Source organism: Pelmatolapia mariae, linkage group LG15, assembly GCF_036321145.2.
Source record: "Pelmatolapia mariae isolate MD_Pm_ZW linkage group LG15, Pm_UMD_F_2, whole genome shotgun sequence".
Lineage (NCBI taxonomy): Eukaryota > Metazoa > Chordata > Actinopteri > Cichliformes > Cichlidae > Pelmatolapia > Pelmatolapia mariae.
In genome coordinates, this window is record NC_086240.1 from 41,869,491 (window position 1) to 41,889,231 (window position 19,741).

General features: G+C 47.5%; 2 protein-coding genes and 1 pseudogene across 2 annotated transcripts; all 3 read right to left on the minus strand.

Annotated features, from left to right (window-relative positions):
* Positions 1-237: 237 nt before the first annotated feature.
* On the minus strand, positions 238-10,430 carry zdbf2 (zinc finger, DBF-type containing 2). Its single transcript, XM_063496399.1, has 11 exons — positions 10,181-10,430; positions 8,158-8,242; positions 7,958-7,992; positions 7,840-7,870; positions 7,660-7,756; positions 7,425-7,579; positions 4,037-4,577; positions 3,845-3,961; positions 3,424-3,770; positions 1,098-1,260; positions 238-1,026 (listed from the first exon to the last, which is right to left on the minus strand). The coding sequence occupies exons 3-11, from the start codon at positions 7,977-7,979 to the stop codon at positions 238-240; spliced, it is 2,262 nt and encodes a 753-aa protein (XP_063352469.1). The 5' UTR covers positions 7,980-7,992; positions 8,158-8,242; positions 10,181-10,430.
* A 294-nt stretch (positions 10,431-10,724) lies between these two features.
* Positions 10,725-13,926, minus strand: eef1b2 (eukaryotic translation elongation factor 1 beta 2). The gene is made up of 7 exons (XM_063496408.1): positions 13,776-13,926; positions 13,293-13,415; positions 13,086-13,218; positions 12,941-13,007; positions 12,642-12,767; positions 10,959-11,026; positions 10,725-10,831 (listed from the first exon to the last, which is right to left on the minus strand). Exons 1-7 carry the CDS (start codon positions 13,853-13,855, stop codon positions 10,745-10,747), a joined length of 684 nt encoding a protein of 227 aa, XP_063352478.1. The 5' UTR covers positions 13,856-13,926; the 3' UTR covers positions 10,725-10,744.
* A 2,951-nt stretch (positions 13,927-16,877) lies between these two features.
* LOC134643860 (interstitial collagenase-like) lies at positions 16,878-19,741 on the minus strand (annotated as a pseudogene).

Consider the following 19,741-nt stretch of genomic DNA (forward strand, 5'->3'; position numbering starts at 1 on the left):
GAAACCTGGCATTTAAAACACACCTGGACAGGTGAGTGACAGGCAAGTCGTACTACAAACACAGTAAAAATGATAAATGGATTCAGTTTTCATTTTAAAATTGGCACCAGCAGGCTTCCATACACTTCTAACAGCCTAATTAAAGGCTACATTATCCAAGAATAACTGATCAATAACCCATCAATAACCAGCACCATCAGGTTTCATGAAAAATAAGACTTTTATTTTGAAAATCAGCTATCTCCGCGACCTGCGGCCCCTCCTCCGGCGTGATGACAGTAAGGGGGCAGGACCTGCAGAGATTAGGGGTTTCCTGCCGGGTCCAGCCCGGCGCAGCCCCTCCCTCCTTGGGTGAAGGGGTGTGGCCTGACCCCTGGTTTGTATCTGGGAGGGTGGGGGGAGTGCCCTCTCCCTCCTAGCCCCTCTTCTGCTCTCTGACAGCCTGTCGAGGGGCGGAGCCTGAGATGTGTCGGACTGAGCAGAGTCCCTGCTTAGCGTGCTTAGCAAAAGGCTGCTGCTGTGACCTTTGACCTCTGTGGGCGTTCTATCGGTGTTCAGGTCTGGGCTCAGACTCCTGAACAGCTGACGAACACAGGGCGGCGGCGGCCCAGAGGGGGTGGAGCCTCTGCGCCACAGGACGCCTCTGGGTGGGTTCTTGAGGATACGGTTGGAGGCGGGGTCGTAGAACCTGACAGGAAGTCGTTTGTATTTGACCTTTAACCCCTGCTGCTCCAGCGGGCGCCGTTTCTTTCTGCAGCGTTTGTGGGTGGAGCCTAACGCAGACACGCGGGTGGGGGCGGAGGCTGATGGGGAGGAGAGTAGGTAGACCAGCGAAGTGCGTGGCTGTACAGGTGTGATGATGCTGGAGTACGACGAAGGGAGAGAACGCCACGTCGGCACAGGTGTCCTCTCAGCTGCCTCTGGATTGGCTTGTGGGTAGTCGATGGGTGGGGCCTCAGGGGATAGCTGATGCACGGCGGGAACGACCAGTCGGACTGTCTGAGTGCTGTGACTGACCTTCACCACCTGCAGGAACAGTGCAGGTGAGACCTTGTTCTTTTGCAGGAACTGACAGCGCTCTAAGTCACACGACTCACCTGACACCTTGATGCCAGTCTGAAGCTCCGCCTCCTTCCTCTCCTTCTCCTCATATACACATAGTCCCCCTCGTCTGGGTCCAGCAGGGGTAGCATACCTGCATCTGGCTCCACCTCCTCGGGTTCAGCATCCCCCTTCATTTTCTGGCTCCGCCTACCATACCTGAGTTTGATGACATCAGCAGAGAGAGTCATGAGTGTGATTTACGACCTGAACAGGGATTACCCGCAGAATAAAAACCTCGTTTTAGTGGAAAAGTTGCGTGACAGCAACCACTTCAGTTCTTATACCTGAAGTATCTTAATCCAGGATATCTTTAACCTAGAGCTGGGCGATATAAGATTTTTTCATATCACGATATGTTTTTTTCATTTCAGGCGATAACGATATATATCACGATATAGGCCAAATAACTATATTTGTAAGATTTAAATGTGCCATTGCTCACAAGTAAAATGTGAAATAATCAGCAGCTTGTTTTGATTTAAATATTTATTTCCCATAATAAGTTCAACAGGGTAGATGTACTTAAGGAACATGAGACTTTTTCAGATAAATAAAGGCAAATATTGCAAACTACACAAAAGGCAGCCGCTAAAGCGTTTAAGTTTCAAAATAGAACAAACAAAACGGACTACTAAATTGTCAACAAAAACAAAATTTTAATTCTAAAAATAAATCTTAGTTTGTTTTACAGAAAAACAGACAAAATTGACTAACTTTTGTCAATATCAAATAAACTGAGAACTAAAAGGAAATTTTCAATCTCTCCTTGTTGTATAGCTTTCTAAACTTTCTGAATCCTTTATCATCTGCAACTGAAAATAGTTGTGGATGATTACTATACCTTTCTAATGTGACGTTGTTGTCCCTGGCTCTCTTTCTCTCTCTCTCTCCCTCCTGCTCTGTTCCAGTGCCACTGCGAGTGTAACTACCGCCCCTCCCCCCTCTTCCCAGCGCAAAGCACAAGGCTCGCGTGCAGAGTGAAGCGGAAAAAAGTGCGAGAGAGAGGGTGAGAGAAAGAAAGAAAAAAAACCCCACAGCTCGCGATAAGGAGCCGGCTCGCGACATTCACGTCAAAGATTCGGCTCTAGAGCCATTTCGTTCGCGACCGACACTGCTTCCCAAACAACTACACATGTGAGTCTTGGAACTTGTGCAGTACGTAACAAGTCACGTGACGTGACACTGCGGCTGTGATTGGTTCGGCTCTGCGCTACTTAATTTGGATTGGCTGTTCTTCTTTTCTTTTCTTTTCTTTTTAAGAGAGCAAGAGAGACGAGTGTCTATCGCAATAGTTTAATTTTTCTATCGAGAAAAAGTTATTTCGCAATACATATCGTTATCGTTTTATCGCCCAGCTCTACTTTAACCAGGATGTTATTGGCTACTTTTACTACCTAACTCAAACTGCAAACTTAAGGAGACAGATAAGTCTTTAATAAACTTTACTCAACTCATTCTTCTTGCTTCCTCTACTTCTGTATCATTGATTCATTAATGTTGAATTCTCTCTCAGCTGCTCTATTCCCATGTTCTACTGTGTGACTGATAGAGTTTGAAATCCACATCGTAAGCATGTCTCTTAACAGGAGCCATTTTGGGGTCCTTATACACACACACAATACGGTAATATTATGCACAGTACGTATTACTACATGAGGCTCCTGACTACGGTAGCAGTTGTGCTCCAACAATCCATCAAGCGGTGCGGCTTCATAGCTTACCAAAGTCATACTAAAGCATTTTGACAGATTTTTGAGCGCCGTGTACCACATAAAATCGTTTTGTGGTCAGTAAGCACAACCAGAATTCATACATAAGGCACACTTTTGAGGAAATTAAAGGATTTTAAGTGTGCCTTATAGTCCTAAAAATACGGCACAGAAAATGTTCTTGTGCTTAAAGTGCTTCACTGAGCTGAAATTTAAACTTAAAATATCTTAAGATATATAAAATTAAAAGAAAGTCAAAATTAAAAGTGCCTCAAAGGCTTTGAATTGAACATCTCAATATCTGAACATCTTACCTTGTGCATGGGCACCTGAGAGGTCCCGACCTTGACTACCTCTGATTGGTTTAGACCACGATATGGGCATAATGTTGTCTGTTGTTGGCCACACAGAGACTTTCAGAGTTGCGGAGACTTTTTTTTTTTACTCGAACCTAGGATTTTTTTTTGTCGCACCATTGAGAAATTAGGTCACATTTGCAACCAAATTGGTCGCACTCTAGAGCCCTGTCAGGTAAGCTCAACTAGCTTTAGTTAAGCTCAGCTGACTTCCTGTTTCCTGTGGATTGTAATATTGGCAGGTTCTGGCTCACCTGGCGAGGGACTCTGTGTCGAAGTAGCAGATGAAGCGCCCGCGCCTGAACTGTCTCACCAGCCTCTCCACCTTCTCCTCGTCCTCCTGCTGGATCTGGGTCCAGGTCTTCCCCCTGAAGGATTCTGGGATACGCTCCGGGGCGGGCCTCACCTCCTCGATGGGTAAGGTCCAGAACCCCTCCTCCATCCTGTCACCCGGCCCGTGGAGGGCAAAGTGCAGCTGCTGTGAGTACACTCTATCTTCCACGTCCACCTGCGCATCCATCAGATGGCAGAGGTCCCGCCCCTCCGCCTGACTCACCTGCGCAGGTGTGTCACTGAGAGTTCGCGCTCGTTGCAAAACCACCTGCAAGGTGACATCAGTGATCAGTGTCTGCGCTTGTCAGGACACGCCCAATTCTTCCCTGGACCCACAGGTACCTGCACAGGCGAGTCCCAGTCTTCACTCTGTGTTTCCATGGAAACAGGGAGGCTTAGCTGGAAGCTGTCTGTATCATCTTGGCAGGAAATGGCGCCATAACAGCACCTTTGAATCACCTGCGTGTGGAACAGAGAGACTGGTTGACAGGAAGTCCACCTGGGAACCATCAGTGTACTGGAACAGGAACTAACCTCCTCGATGGTCTGGTCCAGAGGGTCCGTGTGGCCTGAGGAGAATGCATCCTCTCTGTGGGCCTCCCTCCTCTCCCTCTGCCAGGTGAGCCAGGGCCTCTCACCTGGACCAGGCCTGTGGTCTGTGGGGGTCAGGTGGGGTCGGGGGCCATGGCCTGGACCTCCAGGGCGCTGCGAGGAGGACGAGGACTCACTGGTTTTCCTCCTGTTCGTCTTCCTATGGGCTTTCCTATGGACAGGGGGCGGAGTCTCCAACTGAGAGGCCGGCGCTCTGCGGTAAGGAGAGTGGGTGTGACCAATGATGCCTTCGTCCTGCTCTCTTATAGGTACAGACAGCCTCTCCTGGCCCACTCTGTCGCCTGACTGGCTGCGGGCATCATCTTCTTCCATCGGACGGGCTGGCTGACAGGAAGCGTCATCAGAGCTGGGCATGCGTTCCCGGGTACCTTGAGACCGGCTGTCGTCGGACAAACGGACTTCATCGAGCTCCGCTTTTGGCAATGGGGGGGTGGAAACTGATGGGAGGTCAGTGTGAGACGGCCTGAGGCGGACAAACAATTGGACAGGTAAATAAACAGGTTTGTTTGAGTTTTCAGAGGTCTGCGCTATGAAACCCTGAAGCTACCTGTCCTATCCAGGTAACTTCAGGGGTAACTGTGGATTTACAATGAAGGTAGTTCACTTATTACTGGGGTGTCTACCTCCTAAGTCTTGCGTCATTAGCTGTCTCTGGGTGCAGACTGTTGTAAACTCTAACTTCCAGGGATCCATAAGAAACAGGATTTATGAAGTTTCATGTAGCTAGAGGTTAGCAGGGAGTTAAATGAAGTCCCATAAATGAAGACAGAAAACTAAACAGCAGTGACGTTTGTAGGGTGACTGAAGGTGGACCACCTTCTGTCACCCTAGGTCAGGGGCCCCCAACTCCCGGCCTCGAGGGCCGGTGTCCCCCAGTTTTTAGATGTGTCCGTGATCCAACACAGCTGATTCAAATGGCTGAATTGCCTCCTCAACATGTCTTGCAGTTCTCCAGAGGCCTGGGAATGAACTAATCATTTGATTCAGCTGTGTAGACCCAGGGTGGGATCTAAAACCTGCAGGACACCGGCCCTCGAGGTATATTGGTGTTCTACCTACAGAGCTATGGTTAGCATAATATAAACACATTAGCACAGTGAAGCTGGACGACACAGCTAACTTTCCCCCCTCAATAAAAGTTTATGTGAGAGTTCCTGATGGGCAAATGCAAATGAAAAGATGCTGAGAACAGCCCAAACTTCATCTGAGATCATCCATCAGCAACATGAGGTTAGTCACTGTGTGGTCTGTCCTGATCCTCAGCTTCATGTACACGTTCAAATCTTTGTTAGCCTCAGAGTGACTCTTTTCTCATCCGCTAGAATATTTGGTGTCTGGCAAACCAGTCACAAAGCTCTGTCCCCTGTTACCAGGGTCCCCTGTTACCAGGGTAACAGCGGACAGCTGATAAAAGGAGAGGAGAGGGAAGGTGGTGAGACTGAAAATACAGAAAAACAAACATATTTCAGTCATCCAAGAGAGATCCCGTTAGTGCTGGGCGATATGGAAAAAATATTTATCACGATATGAATTATTTTATATCACGATAACGATATATATCACGATATACCACCTGACCTGTGGTCATCTGGAAAGTATGCAGTCTGTAAACAGCGAGTGGAGAGGGTGCAGTCTTTGTTTTGAGTTACTGTAAAGTATGTCGCAAATCCGGGTGCACGTAAAGCAGCACCATGTTGCAAAACCACAAGACAGTTTCTTTGTGAAAAATATCATTTTTTTATACTTTATTTTCTCTTGCATAAAGTTAAGAGCATGTATAGTGAGAAGACAACACTAATATATTTGCACAGGCTATTTAACCCTTTAAGACCTACCATAGAACCAAGTCCGCCAGAGCTTATCTTTACATTTATTTATTTTGAGTGTCTTCATAGTTTTATTTTTAAGATACACAAATTTTTATATATAAATGAAAATAAATATTATAATGCAAATTTGCAAAAACACAGCATGTGCATCAAAATAAACTATTTCCAACAGTGTAATTTGACTTCTAAGCATCCCAGAAACGATACAGAAGAGCATAAAGTCAAACATGACTTTTAAAAACACCAACATAGACTTTGAAGCTTAAAAAACTACATTTTCCGCGAAAGTGACGTCACTTCCGGTTTCGGACAGGTAATGGCGGACATGCGATAGTTCGCGCTGACTTATATTCCAACATAGGAAGTGTTATGAACAGCTGATCGGATCGGCAAAGCCTGTTTCTGGAATATTATGTTTTTGTTGCTGCAAGTCTGGAATATTATTTTTTTGTTGCTGGAAGTGCTTTTTATGCAATTTTTGCAAAGCTATATGTGGAAGGAAACCGTGACCTAGGGCAAGCTAATGGAATAAGATGTAAGTACAACTCCTACAGTTTCATATGCAAAAAAAAAACATTATTGCACTACCTTACGTGGTTACAGTTCTACAGGGATTTAAAAATAGTTAGGGAAAACGGAGTGTGCCTGCTCTGACCGGTTGTAAAGGGTTAATGATATATTTTATGTAATAATTTGTAAAATTCGGGTTAGAAACGATAGAAACGATAGAAGACAAATGGCACGATAGACACTTTTCTATCGTCCACACGATATATATCGTCATATCGCCCAGCACTAGATCCCGTATACCCCATAATAACCACAGTGAGTTTCTACTACTGGAGCCACTGTGGAGTTTTTCCCTCCGTTTCCCTCAGCTGTCTATGTGAGAAGCCCCCACCTTTATTTACTCTGGAAGAGGCTGAAAACGATGTGAGTCAGAGAAGCTCACTGCTGACAGCGATACTGAGGCTATCCTGAAATTTTCCGTGGGTAAGTGTTATGCTCACTTAATCCTGTTAGCTGTTTTTAGTTTGCATTAATGAATTTGTCTTTGAAGTAGATCTAAGATTGTTGGACATGTAGTGAACAAAGTTGTAGGATGTGAGGAAGTAATCAAACTGAGGGAAAGCGTAATTTTAGGACACTCGAGCCTAACAGGAGGTGGCCTAATGTTAGCTTATAACAGCTCTTTTTGTTTAGCTGGCTCGCTGTCACGGAGACAGGACGGTCACATGTCTAATCAGCTGACAGTGACAGTACTGGTGTGTAATCATAGACATTAATTCTCAGAATATTTCACTGGTAGGGTTTTAATCCTCTGATAGTGTCATGTTTGTAGCAGGTGACACTCGCGGGGATCGTGTTCTGTCACATGAGCTGTGAAATGTCCCTTTCAGATTGGTCACATGGTGCCAGCTCCGCCCCTTTCATGTGAACGCACAGGTTAAGACCGTCACAGGTGCATCTATGTGGGTTACCTGGGGTCATCGTAGCGATGTGGGTGGTGCTGCAGAACGTCCTGGAGGAAGCGCTCCAGTAGCGTCAGTCTGTTTCTGCCACTTGCTGAGGAGGTGGACCCTGAGCCTCTGGAGGACGCCCGGACTGAATCCAGGTGTCTGAGACTGGACAGGTGCTGGAAAAGACACACGACGTGATCAGAGAGTCACATGACCTAAGGGCACGTTCAGGTTCTCCTGTGACGTGTGTGCATACCTGGTCCAGGTTCTTGTACAGGACTCTGCAGTAACCACAGTAACCCTGTCTGCTGGGCTGACACCTGGATGGGCCAGGCTGAGGCTCCTCCCACATCCTGTCACGCAAACAACACATGTGACCACAGAGCTCACCTATCTCTGAAACAGAAGCTGAACGCTCCTGCACAGGTACACTCACCTGCTGGTAGGCTCAGCCTTCCTCTGGTCATCTGAAAGAAACACACAGTGTGAGACAGATATCACCTGTGTGTGTGTGTGTGTGTGTGTGTGTGTGTGTGTGTGTGTGTGTGTTCTACCTTCATCAGAGGAGTCGAACATCCTGACTGGAGATCTGAAAACAAACAGGTGAGAGTCACACCTGTAGCTGTCAGCACACACACAGGTAGATAGATAGATGGCGGCGTGTACGAGTGCAGCGGCGTCAGAGTGGAAGTTGTGTGTGTTTGTGAGGGACTATGTGATACGTCTGGTGTGTGTGTCTGGTTTCAGTACTCACCTGGAGGACGTGCAGTCAGTGGCCCCTCTCTCCAGTCACAGTGCTCCATCCTGTAACCAGTGGTAAGGTGAGTGTGTCCATGAGCCTGGAGAGACAAACAGGAAGTGATTTATTATGGGTCAGAAGTCAGAGGAACACACTGGCCTGTCTAATCATGAGACAGGAAGCCTCTGATTGGTCCAGGTAAAGCTGCAGCACAGACAGTCCATTATGCAGCCAGGTTGGAAACACCTGAGGGTGCTTATTTATCGCATCATACACACTCACAGCTCAGTGATGTGACTGGCTGTGTGGGGGCGGGGCTTGTACAGCATGGGAGGCGTGGCTGTTGAGTTGGAATTATTAAGGTCACAGAGCCTGAAACCTTTACAGGTGTTTCTTAACTGTGAACACGTCTAACAGCTGCCAACAGGACAGCCCACCTGAGCTTCACGGGCCAATTAGAACACTGGTAAACCCGCCCCCTTGCAGAATGAGGTACTCCCATTCGCTGTTATTCTCTGTCACTCACTTTGGTCATTCTGGCGTGGGCGGGGCCAGCAGCTGTTTGATTTAAAGTTAAAGAAGCAGACCGTTGGCACGGGAACCATCTGACTGCACATATACAGTCAGACACACACACTAACACAGCATCAGCACCAGGGACTTACCTGGCTGCGTCACCAGGTAAATGATCGGAACACCTGGTTGGGATCAGGTGATGTTCAGATTACGATCGCCTGCTGAGTCACAGCTGATCCCTGATAACTGATCATTAACGTTTACAGACGTCTTTCAGTAGAATGTCAGAGGCTCTTCACGAAGCTCTATTCATCTGCTCAGAGACGTACTGAGGAGGCCTTTGACTCCTGCGTCGTGGTCACATGACCTGTTACACACCATGTCAGCGGGGAGGAGTCACATACATGAGCGTATATGAGTGCGGTACAGGTGATGCTGTGCTGTGATTGGTGTTTGAGTGCAGGTGTGTCTGCTAATAAAATGATTCATATGTAAATTAAACAGCCTCCTGTGTGACCTCCACTCACTTCAGGTTAACCCAGTGTTTAACCTGCATGCTTACGTGAAAGGGGCGGGGCTAGATCTTCTGACCAATCTAATTGTGATGTTCAGAGTTTCAGGTCAGCTGACCTTGTCACTGATTCTTTGATTTCCAGATGTTTTCAGTGAGACTTACTGATTTCATATGAACCACTGACTGAAGCTTAGACTGAGCGTCTCACTGTCACACCGCTGTGTTACTGAAACCGTTTATTATGTTGTGTGTAGATCTTTATCACCATCTGATGACATCTCTGGTGTCTCTCATAGGGATCATTTTCTGTGGAAGATTCACATGACCCATGAAACACCTGTGATTGGTTCAACACTGCCAGCTCCACTGCTTTTATATGACCTGCGGTTAACGCAGTGTGTTTATAACCAGCTTCGGGTGACCTCTGAACCCTGATCGTAAGAATGTGCTTCCTAGCGCAAGGAGTACTGAGGAGAACGACACTCAGACTCTGAGTAAATCATGAGGACAGTTATCAGCTGTGTTGCATTTAGATGGTGTGACTCTCTGTGAGCCCTCACAGCTCCCGTTTCCATGGTAACTCTGAATAAACAAGCAATTATGTCAGTTATTTGTTTGTTAACAAAAACCCTTTCTGTTGTTTACACGGCGCCTTCGACTGACCACTCACAGCATTGCTCTTCCTGCGCTCTGATTGGCTACTGTCGCCTGAACCGAGCTCTAATTGGTCGATTCTGACTGAAACTAACTAGCCGCGTGCTAACCTCCCCTCTTAAGCCTGACTGGTTAAACTCACGCTGACCCCGACTTAAACCGGACTCGCGGTAACCATGGCGACGCCGCTCGTCATGCTGCCGGTGACGTGGCTTTACCCTCACAGCAGCTGTTAGCATTAGCACCTGGCTATGCGGTAGCATGGTTAGCCCGCTAGGTCAGGCCGAAAGAGCAGCTGAGTGGCTGTCTGCGGGCTCGGTGCATTCACGTCAGGGCGGACAGCAAACAGCTTACCTTCCGCTGTTTGTCCTTCTTCTTGCTTTTGTTCAGTTTCCACAGATTTAAAAGTCGTCCGCCGTCGCGCGTTGCTCCCCCCCCTCTGTTTAAGTTCCGGTCCGACTCTTCTTCTACGGCTCCATTCGCTGCAATACAACGGGGGCGTGCCGCCGCCAGCAGGCCGCACGGAGAAGTGCAGCCTCTACAGCCCGGGTTCCAGGGTTTAAAAACCAGTTACTTGTTTCTGTCCTCCAATCACAGCCCAAGTTACACATTACATCATGAGCTCGGGATGAACATTATCACTCTGCACAGACTAATACAATGATTAATGAACTAGCTCAGGTGATGAAGCAGACTTTAATTTGAATCCACTGAAGAGGATGCGTCGACTGAGTGTGCCCTAAATAAAGTTTGAGCTGACTTAGTGGTTTAATCTTAGGCTTACTTACACCTGAGTTTAGGAGCACCCCTGAGCTCCACCTGCTCAGTGCTACAGGTCCCTTAACCACAGGTGTGAGTGTGTGTACAGGTGAGTCAGACACAGTCTGGTGAGTCAGTGTGTGGTGCAGAGCTTTTATTTCAGATTTTATTGAATGCAGCGACGTCCATCGACTGTACGAAGTCCTCGAACTCAGTGATCTTCTCCTCCAGGATGTCGGTACCCACCTGAGACAGGTGACATCACACAGGTGAGCTCACACACAGGTAACAGCATTTACTGCTGCAGGTGTGTCACAGGTGATCTAATCAACCCGACAGGCACCTGATCAACAAGCAGTAACAGGCCACTCACCTTGTCATCCTCCACCACACAGTTGATCTGCAACTTCTTGATGCCGTAACCCACGGGAACCAGTTTGGCTGCAGGACAGATTAATCACAGTTATCGATCAGTGAGTCCAAGCTGCAGCCAGCGGGTTATTGGTCAGTGATCAGCAGCTCTCAGATCAATATGAGTCCATCAGTGATCAGCCGAAAGATGGTGAGTTAGATCATCAGTGAGCCCAATCAATATTCTACACACAACTCAATAATCATGTGTCTACAGGAATCACCCCCACTCTGATCAAGAACCTATTATCAATAAACAGTTCAGAACATCAAAATGAGCCTGTACTAGAGCAGGGCGATATGACCAAAAATATTCATCACGATATACATTTGAAAATTTGCGATAACGAAATAACTGACGATATAATTGACACGAGGCAAAATACTTTACTCCACAACTTTATTAGTGCAAAAAAAAAAAAAAAAAAAAAAAAAAAAAACAACAAAAAAAACAACAAAAAAAACAAATTTATGTATTTTCACTTAAACAAGCAGCCGGTTTTTATGTGCATTAAAGTTATATAAATATTTAACAGCGGAAATGCAAATTCCTCGCTGACAGTTTAACCAAAAGGCATTTCCAGTGAAACTTGGCCGACATATCCTCAGCATAACAATGTATAATATCCACAAAACTTAAAAAGAGGTCACACACACACACACACACACACACACAATACGGTAATATTATGTTGAAGCACAGTACGTATCACTCCGCGAGGCTCCTGCCTACGATAGCCGTAATGCTCCGACAATCCATCAAGCGGGTTCGTAGCTTAGCAAAGTCGTACTAAAACATTTGACAGATTTTCGAGCGCCGTGTACATAAAATCGTTTCGAGGTCATAAACACAACCAGAATTCATACATAAGGCACACGGGATTATAAGGGGCACTGTCGATTTTCAGAAAAATCAAAGGATTGATTTTAAGTTTGCCGTATTTTCCAAAAAACACGGTAATAACGACGGCCCGCTAGCATGCTCTACCAAAAATAGTGCTTTGTTGTGTATCTGACGGACGAAAGCTAAACCAGTTCCACACCACTGAAGTTGCAGCAATTTTACAAACCAGTTCTGGTTCATCCATTTCATTCAACAGATGCTGATAAGAAGCGTTCGCCCTTCTCATTCTCCGTCGCCGTCATGCTTTTTCCGCCATGTGCGTATGAAAACAAAGGCACCGCACATGCGCGTTTTACCCATACTGTATCGCGATATTTTCTTTTCGTTGCCCAACATTATACCGGTATCACCGTGAACGGTATGATATGGCCCAGCCCTAGCCTGTACTGATATATAATCATTACTTCAGGTGTCACAGGTATACTGATCCACCCAATAACTGATCAGCTCCATTGATCCATCAGTACTCATCTATAATCAATGATCACAGCGTTATCAATGCCTGAACTGGAAAAATACTGATCAGTACCTCACTACTACTGCGAGTGTTAGACACTACTACTACCACATCATCTGGTACAATGATTACTGTAATGCTACTGCAGTGCTACCAGTAGTATTACTCTGTGCAGTACCCACACCAGCCCATCTATCCGAATACTGACTCCAACCCTGTGTGTAATACTTTAACCCCACAGTGGTGGGTGTAGTAGTGTATGCAGTATTTGCAGTAGTACTCACACTGGCCCCACACCAGCCCGTCCATCTGGATACTGCGTACGCACTCCTCGAGCTTCGCCATGTCAGTCTCATCGTCCCACGGCTTCACGTCCAATAGAATCGAAGACTTGGCGATGACTGCGGGCTCTGCAGGACAGGGGAGGGGTTAGTTACTGTGGAAACTGAGCGAGCTATGAGCCGTGCGAGGGCAGGACTCGTCAGGCAAAAAAGGCGTCCATCAGGCGTCAGCCGAAAGATGGTGATTGGTTAATCATCACAGAGTCTGTATGATGCATTGGCTGCGAGGGGGGCGAACCTACTTTTAGACTTCTTGGCAGCGTAGGCGGCGAGGCGTTCCTCCTTCAGCCGGGTCGCCTCAGCATCTTCCTGTCAAACAAAACTCAGGGTTAAAGGTTAGAGTGACCATGACAATGTAGCGTCATGGTGACATCACCACCTCCTCACCTCCTCATCTGAACCAAACAGGTCGATGTCATCATCGTCCTCGTCTTTGGCTGTGGTGGGGGCGGAGCCTGAGGTGGTGTCGGCCACTCCGAGGGGCCCGTACTGACCCAGGGGCTTCTTCACACCTGGAAGACTAAAACAGGAGGCGGGGCTTAGTTGCTGCCGCCAGCACACCAGTATTCACCCCATGATGTCAGCAGCGCTCACCTGCTCTTCTCGCTCTGGTAGGACCGGATGTGGTTGTACCAGCGGACGGCGTGGCACAGGTCAGCAGGGGGCGGAGCCGAAATAGCTTCGAAGACCGCCACGTCAGCCTGGGAGGGTACGTACCTGAGGAGAGAACACATGACCATGGTAAGGGGTACTCCAAGAGCAGGTGCAGGACTTCACTCCGTCCACGTGAGTCACCGCGCAGACTCGCGGCGTGCAGCCGTTAGCAGCATGCGGCTAACGGACTAACAAGCTAACAGCTTGTCACGTCAAACGGAAGTGAATAAAAACGGCCTCGGCCCGGACCCTACCCTCCTTCCAAAACCGGTGCACCTCTCGCGCCAGATTACCGTCCCGTTTCCGGTTTCCCTTCTTTAGCGCTTTAATCAACGCAGCTAACTGTTAGCTCAGCATGGACCCAACATGGCGGCTATGTTGGGTCGCAGTTTCTCCCGCTTTACGGCGGTTCCCGGCACTCACCCTTCGATGTAGCTGCGGTCGGACAGGAAGTCATTGAGCACTTTGAGGCCGGAGGCTGACTTCAGGTCACCGAAACCCATGATGAAGAGGAACCACGAGGACACGCGCGAGGATCCGCTGGAGGAGGAAGAAGAGGGAGGAGGAGGAGCGGGGATCGTCTTTATAGGAGGAGACAGACTCCTCCTCAGAGAGTGCTGCCGCTCCGCCCCGAGGAGGAGGGGGAGGAGGATGAAGGTGTCCCCCAGTCCAACTTTATTTAAAAACAGCTGCTGACAAGAGCCGGAGAGCGCGGGTTCGAGTCCAGCTCAGGACACGTGACAAACGTTAAAGAGCGACCAATGAGGAGGCAGCACGCTCTGTAGCCTTATTTAGTGAATCATTAGAGCAGACCGAGGAGACCGTGGCTTTGGAGCTGTGTAAATAAAGTAATTATTACCTGTATGTATCTATGGTTACTTCATCAGCAGCAGCAGCAACGATCCAGCTCAGCTGCTCCTCTGACTGATGTCAGATCAGTCAGACTGATGTCAGATCAGTCAGACTGATGTCAGATCAGTCAGACATGAATAATCGATGGTCCAGTTCATGATGGCTGTGTCTCAGTCCTCCTCAGTAACCTGATGAAGTAACTCCTCCTGCAGGTGTTGGGGTGCTTCAGTGTTTCTGCATCTCACCGTGTACCTGAGCTCAGCTGGTCCTGGATCAGCATCAGTATCACATCACCCACAGCTCCACCCACAACAGTCAGACCTTCATCTTACATAAACTTCATCCTGCTGTCTGATGTCACAGATGATGTCACTGATGTTGTATATCATCATCTCCATCATCTCCAGCCTGATCTCCACAGAGAGTAAGATGGACGCTGCTGTCAGTGACCATCACATCATCTTCAGCAGCAGCAGCGGCATTCACTCAGAGTATTGTTATAAAGTCATGCAGATCAGTCTTCACTGTCGCACTTTGATGACATCACACAGCCTGAGACAGGCTATGACAGGCAGGTGAGAGGGGGCAGGTGGTCAGAGTCAGTGATAGGTATGAAGCTGAGGTATCGACATCAGCAGGTCATCAGACTGATGTGACCTCAGTAACGGCTGTGGGGGTTCGAGCGATCCCTGGCAATCCCAAAATGTGACCTCAGTAGAGTGCACACCATCAACTGGCCAGTCAGGGCTAGAAGAACTGCAGGTCTGTTTTGCTCAGACCTGCAGTTCTCCTAGTTCTTCTTCTGGAGAACAGCAAACACTAGCCTTCCTGCAGGTACGCAATCAGAGCACACTCAGTGAAGATCATCAGAGTTTTATCCTGCTCAGACATCACACTCCTCTGTAACCGCAGCCATTTTTATTTCAGTTCTACTTGAACTGATCGTAGTACAGTATTTAACTACTGTAAAGTACTACACAATACAATTCTGGTAACAGTGACCCGTTCTCCGCTCACTTCCTGTTTCTGAGCCTCTAGTCAGACTCACCTGAAGCTCGGCTCAGGACACAACAGGAGATGGTCGCTGCTACACTTTGTACCTGAACAGATGTGCGCACAGCTGGTTTAAACCTCTGATCAGATCACACCTTCTGTTGCTCTAAATGATGAGCTCTTTATAATGACATCACTGACACTAACAAACAACTACAACGTTTATGTAAAAGCACTGCATTAGTTTCCTGTCTCTAAGATAGCTGTGAGTCCTCAAACCGACATATGAAAGCAGATGTTTCTGTCACCTGTCCCAGGTTACCCACAGGTGTGACTCACACCTGTCCAGCTTCACTTTCATTGGCTGTCTGTGTGGTTCAAACTCAGGCCGTTTCTCAATTCTCAAGTACGCGAGTACGTACTCGCGTTCTCGGCGAGTACGTACTGGCCGAGAACGCACGGGAGTACGGACTCGCCGAGAACGCGAGCACGGACTCGCGATTTGTACAATTGGAACACCAGCGTACGTGATGATGTCACAGGTCCGGAGTTTCTACTGCCGTCCCCTCTTAATTTAACTGTGAGTAACATGTTATGAAGCTTAACTTTAATCACAGCCAAACCGGTTTACTCAGGGACAAATAAAACACTGAAATAAACCAAACATTAACATTTAGAAGTGATCAAAGTGACTTATATATCTTTTTAACCTCAGTAGTGAAACCTCTATTAATAAAAATAGTGTACATGTACATACGTGTACATACCTTAATAAAAACAAGCAGGTGAGATGTTAGAACGCTTCTATTTTTATTTTAGTGGACACTCAATACTATAGACAGCTGCTGGGGTTTCTTTAACCTGAGTAGTGAGAAGACCGCGGGGGGGGGGGGTGAAAACGATGTGCCGGGAGTCCGCTGTTGAGTTTTGGACGAAATGCATTCTGGGATATTTAGCTGTACCAAGTCCACACAAGTCACCACCGATGCATGCTCGATAAAACGGGCGGAGCGAGAACACATCCGGGACTTTTTCGCGTTCTCGGCTTGATGCGTACTTTGAATTGGAACAGTACTTGGTCTCCGACTGATGACGTATCACGAGTACACGAGAACGCAAGTACGCACAAGTACGCATATTGAGAAACGGGGTCAGTGTTTCCATTCAAAGTAAGATCAGCAGCTGCTCGCAGTTTGTTCACAGGTCCAGGAGAGGGCACTCTCATTCCACTCTACATATTGACCAACCTGCTAAAACAAACTTTTATTTATTTCATTAATTTAATTCTGACTGACTCTCTTTCCCATGATGCACCACTACTACCAGTTCTGTGGTTCTTCCATCTGCCAAACCCCGCTGTACACTCTCGTTTACCTGTCCAAGTGTGGAGGCAGCAGTAAATACAGATGTTCAGTCAGACCCTCAGTTTAAATAAAGTTTGTGTTACCCTATTCTGATATGAGTATCACCTGAAACGTACAGGTGCTGGTTTTGTACTCTGAGTACTTTTGCCCCTTTACTCAAGTAAATTTGTACTTGTCCCTTAAATACCGTAGTGTGTACCTGTGCCAGCTCAGGCTGTAACACACCTGGACATGATGTATTTAACTGGTTTGTGTTGGATGTGTGTGACATTCACAGCTTGACTCACAGCAAATAAACAAGGACGACTGTGCCACAGAGAAATTTATATTGAAAACTTTAAAAAGCAGTGACGTTACAGAAACACCTGAGCTGCTGGTGACAGGAGCAGTGAAATCATTAAAAAATGATTGGCTCTTCTTCTCCTTTAATTTGGGATTTTGTGTGAACTTATCAATAGGTCTAGAGTTTGAAGCAGGACAGGAAGTAGCTGTTCCTCAGCACACGGAGCAGCTTCCCCGTCCTCGGGCTGAACTCGTACATGTATGGTCCACTGTACAGGTAGAAGAAACCTGCGGGACACACGTCACCTGTTAGTGCTGCGTTACAGCCCAAAGACCCTGAAAACAGCTGGACAGATGCTCACCTCTGTACAACAGAGCCGCTGTCAGTCCGGAGCTCATTTCCAGGAAGGTGTCATCCACTTGTTTGGGGTTTCCGTCGTCCATGTCCACCCTGGCCTCGTCATAGCTGGAAGAGAAATGGGATTAGGCAGGCTATTCTCCAGGTGTGACCTGAACACACCTGCAGTAACTGCTGCCTACAAAGAAAAGAGTCTTCCTGGTCTGTGGGTCATTTGGGGGCGGCATCCACCTTTTCCACTGCTGTGGGTAGACCAAAGCTGGGTATGGATTTAGGATACCCGGTCACGAGGTCATAGCCGCTGAACGCCCAGACGCGGCGACCTGCAAACAGACCTAAAGAGGATTTCAGAGCGGACCTGTGTGAGGGAGGGATGAAGCGTGCTTCAGCAAATGGACACCGACCTTTAAAAGAAGGACTCGGTCTGACTGTGGGCTCTCGTATGCAGCGTCGATGATAACTGGAGCGTTGGGCCAGAAGTTTGTGATGAGAGCCTGCTGAGGGGTCACAAGCTGAGGGTAGCTACACCAGAAGAACCTGACCACACACAAATGATCATCTCAGCACCACCGTGGAGAAGAACGCTCCGCGTGGATTTGTTTTACTTTCCTGCCCTTGAAGAAGAGCATCTCTCCTCGCAGCGTGGCGACGGCGTCCAAAACCAGGGTCAAGTCGCAGGCGTCAGGCTTGACGGGCGCCCTAGGGCCAGGCTCGACGGGGTCATCATTTGGACCTGGAGGTCATTTCATCAATGTGGCATCACAGACAAGCTAGTGCACAAGTTCACTTAATCAAATAATGACTCAACATTTTTAGGCCCATCTAGCCTCACAATGACAGAGCAAATCTAAACTTTGTAATAAAATACCTCCAAGTTAGCCAAGGTTAAGTCACTCCATAATATGGCCCCAAAAAAGTACAGTGTTTTTTAATTATTTATAGATAAATATAATTAATTGCATCCATTCAATAAAATTACAGGGAAATTACGCCCTTGGTTGTAGACTGTGTTGTAGAGTGTTACCACAAGTTTTGGTCAAATTGAAAGTTTTTCATTGATAAAGGAAGAAGTGAAGACTCACCGTAAAGGGACTTGATACCTTTAACATCATCCCAGGGCAGAACAAAGGTGTCCAGGTTACTGTACGAGTACATTGAGTACATGAGAGCGCCAGGGTCATCAGAGTGAGACAAGCCCAGAGAGTGACCAAACTCGTGAGCAGCGACCATGAACAGGACGTAGCCTAGAGCAGAAACTCAGAACCACAGGTCACAGTTTAAAGTAGTCAGGTCACATCCCGAGCAGTAATCAGGAACAAAGTCACAGAGTCACCTGTGTTTGAGCGGAATGTGAAGGTTTCATCATCATCAAAATGGGCATCTCCTCCAATCCCAAGTGCCTGGCCAAAGGCGTGGGCGAGAGTGCCATCGGGGCCATCAAAGGGGCTGCCGTCACCATGACCTGTTGGAGGGTAATCAGGGTAGACTAAACACACACACCAAAGACTGCATTGGTCTTTATGGGATAATATTACTGTGTGCTTTGTGGACTCACCACTGCGGCTGAAGGAGATCATGATGTCAGCAACGCTGCTATAGATTCTTCTGAACCTCAGGGGCGTGACTTTGGCCCACACCTGCAGAGCTTTCTCTATGGAGTCATCCACCTTCGCCACAGACATGTCAGGTATATAGTTCTCTATCCTGCCAGACAGGAACGTGCTGAAGAATATCATCGGATAGATTCAGGAGTTACATGTTCTGTGTTTGGATCACTCACCTGTACGTAAGGGCTGTTCTTCTGCCATTTGAAGCTGCTTCCAGAAGCGGAGAAACAGGCCATGTTTGCATCTGGAACACCGCAGCGGGGCTTCTTCATTATGGCCAAGGTGTCAGCGTCCAGAGTCCCAGTAATCTGGAGACCGAAGAACCTCTGCATCTCAACCAGCTTCTTGGTCAGTGGGCCACTCCTCCGTCTGACAGCAGGACAGGTTGAAGAACATCTTCAGGTAGCTCTGCAGGAAAGAAGCGGTCAGACATTCATCAGCACGTACGAGCTGCAGAAAGAAGGACACGTACCTTTGCCAAACTTGCATCTTTCTGGGAGAGCTGAGATATCGGCACGCAATAAACTGTGAGTTCCAGGCCCAGCAGAGCGCTCAGGCTCAAAGTCTTCATGCTTCCTCATGTCTCAGGCTGGTGGTCGAGAAGCTCTTATATATGCTACAGGCTGGAGGAGCTGAGTGACTACCTGCTGTCACCGAGGAAGCGGTCCTTTTATGGATCACAGAGGAAGTCTGGCTTTGATCACATCACGCATACATATTGCCACATCGCTACTGCGGTTTATGGGGAAAATCTTCATGAGAAAAATCACATTAGGAAGTTCTCTACATGGACAATCATCAGCCTTCAGTGCACTCTCCTGATTTTGTGTTCTCCACAGGAAATCAAAGTGTTGTTGATGGATTAGTGACTAGATTAGACCTCAGGGTGAAGTCAGAGTTACTCTTTTCCAAAGATACAATAAAAACTTCTCA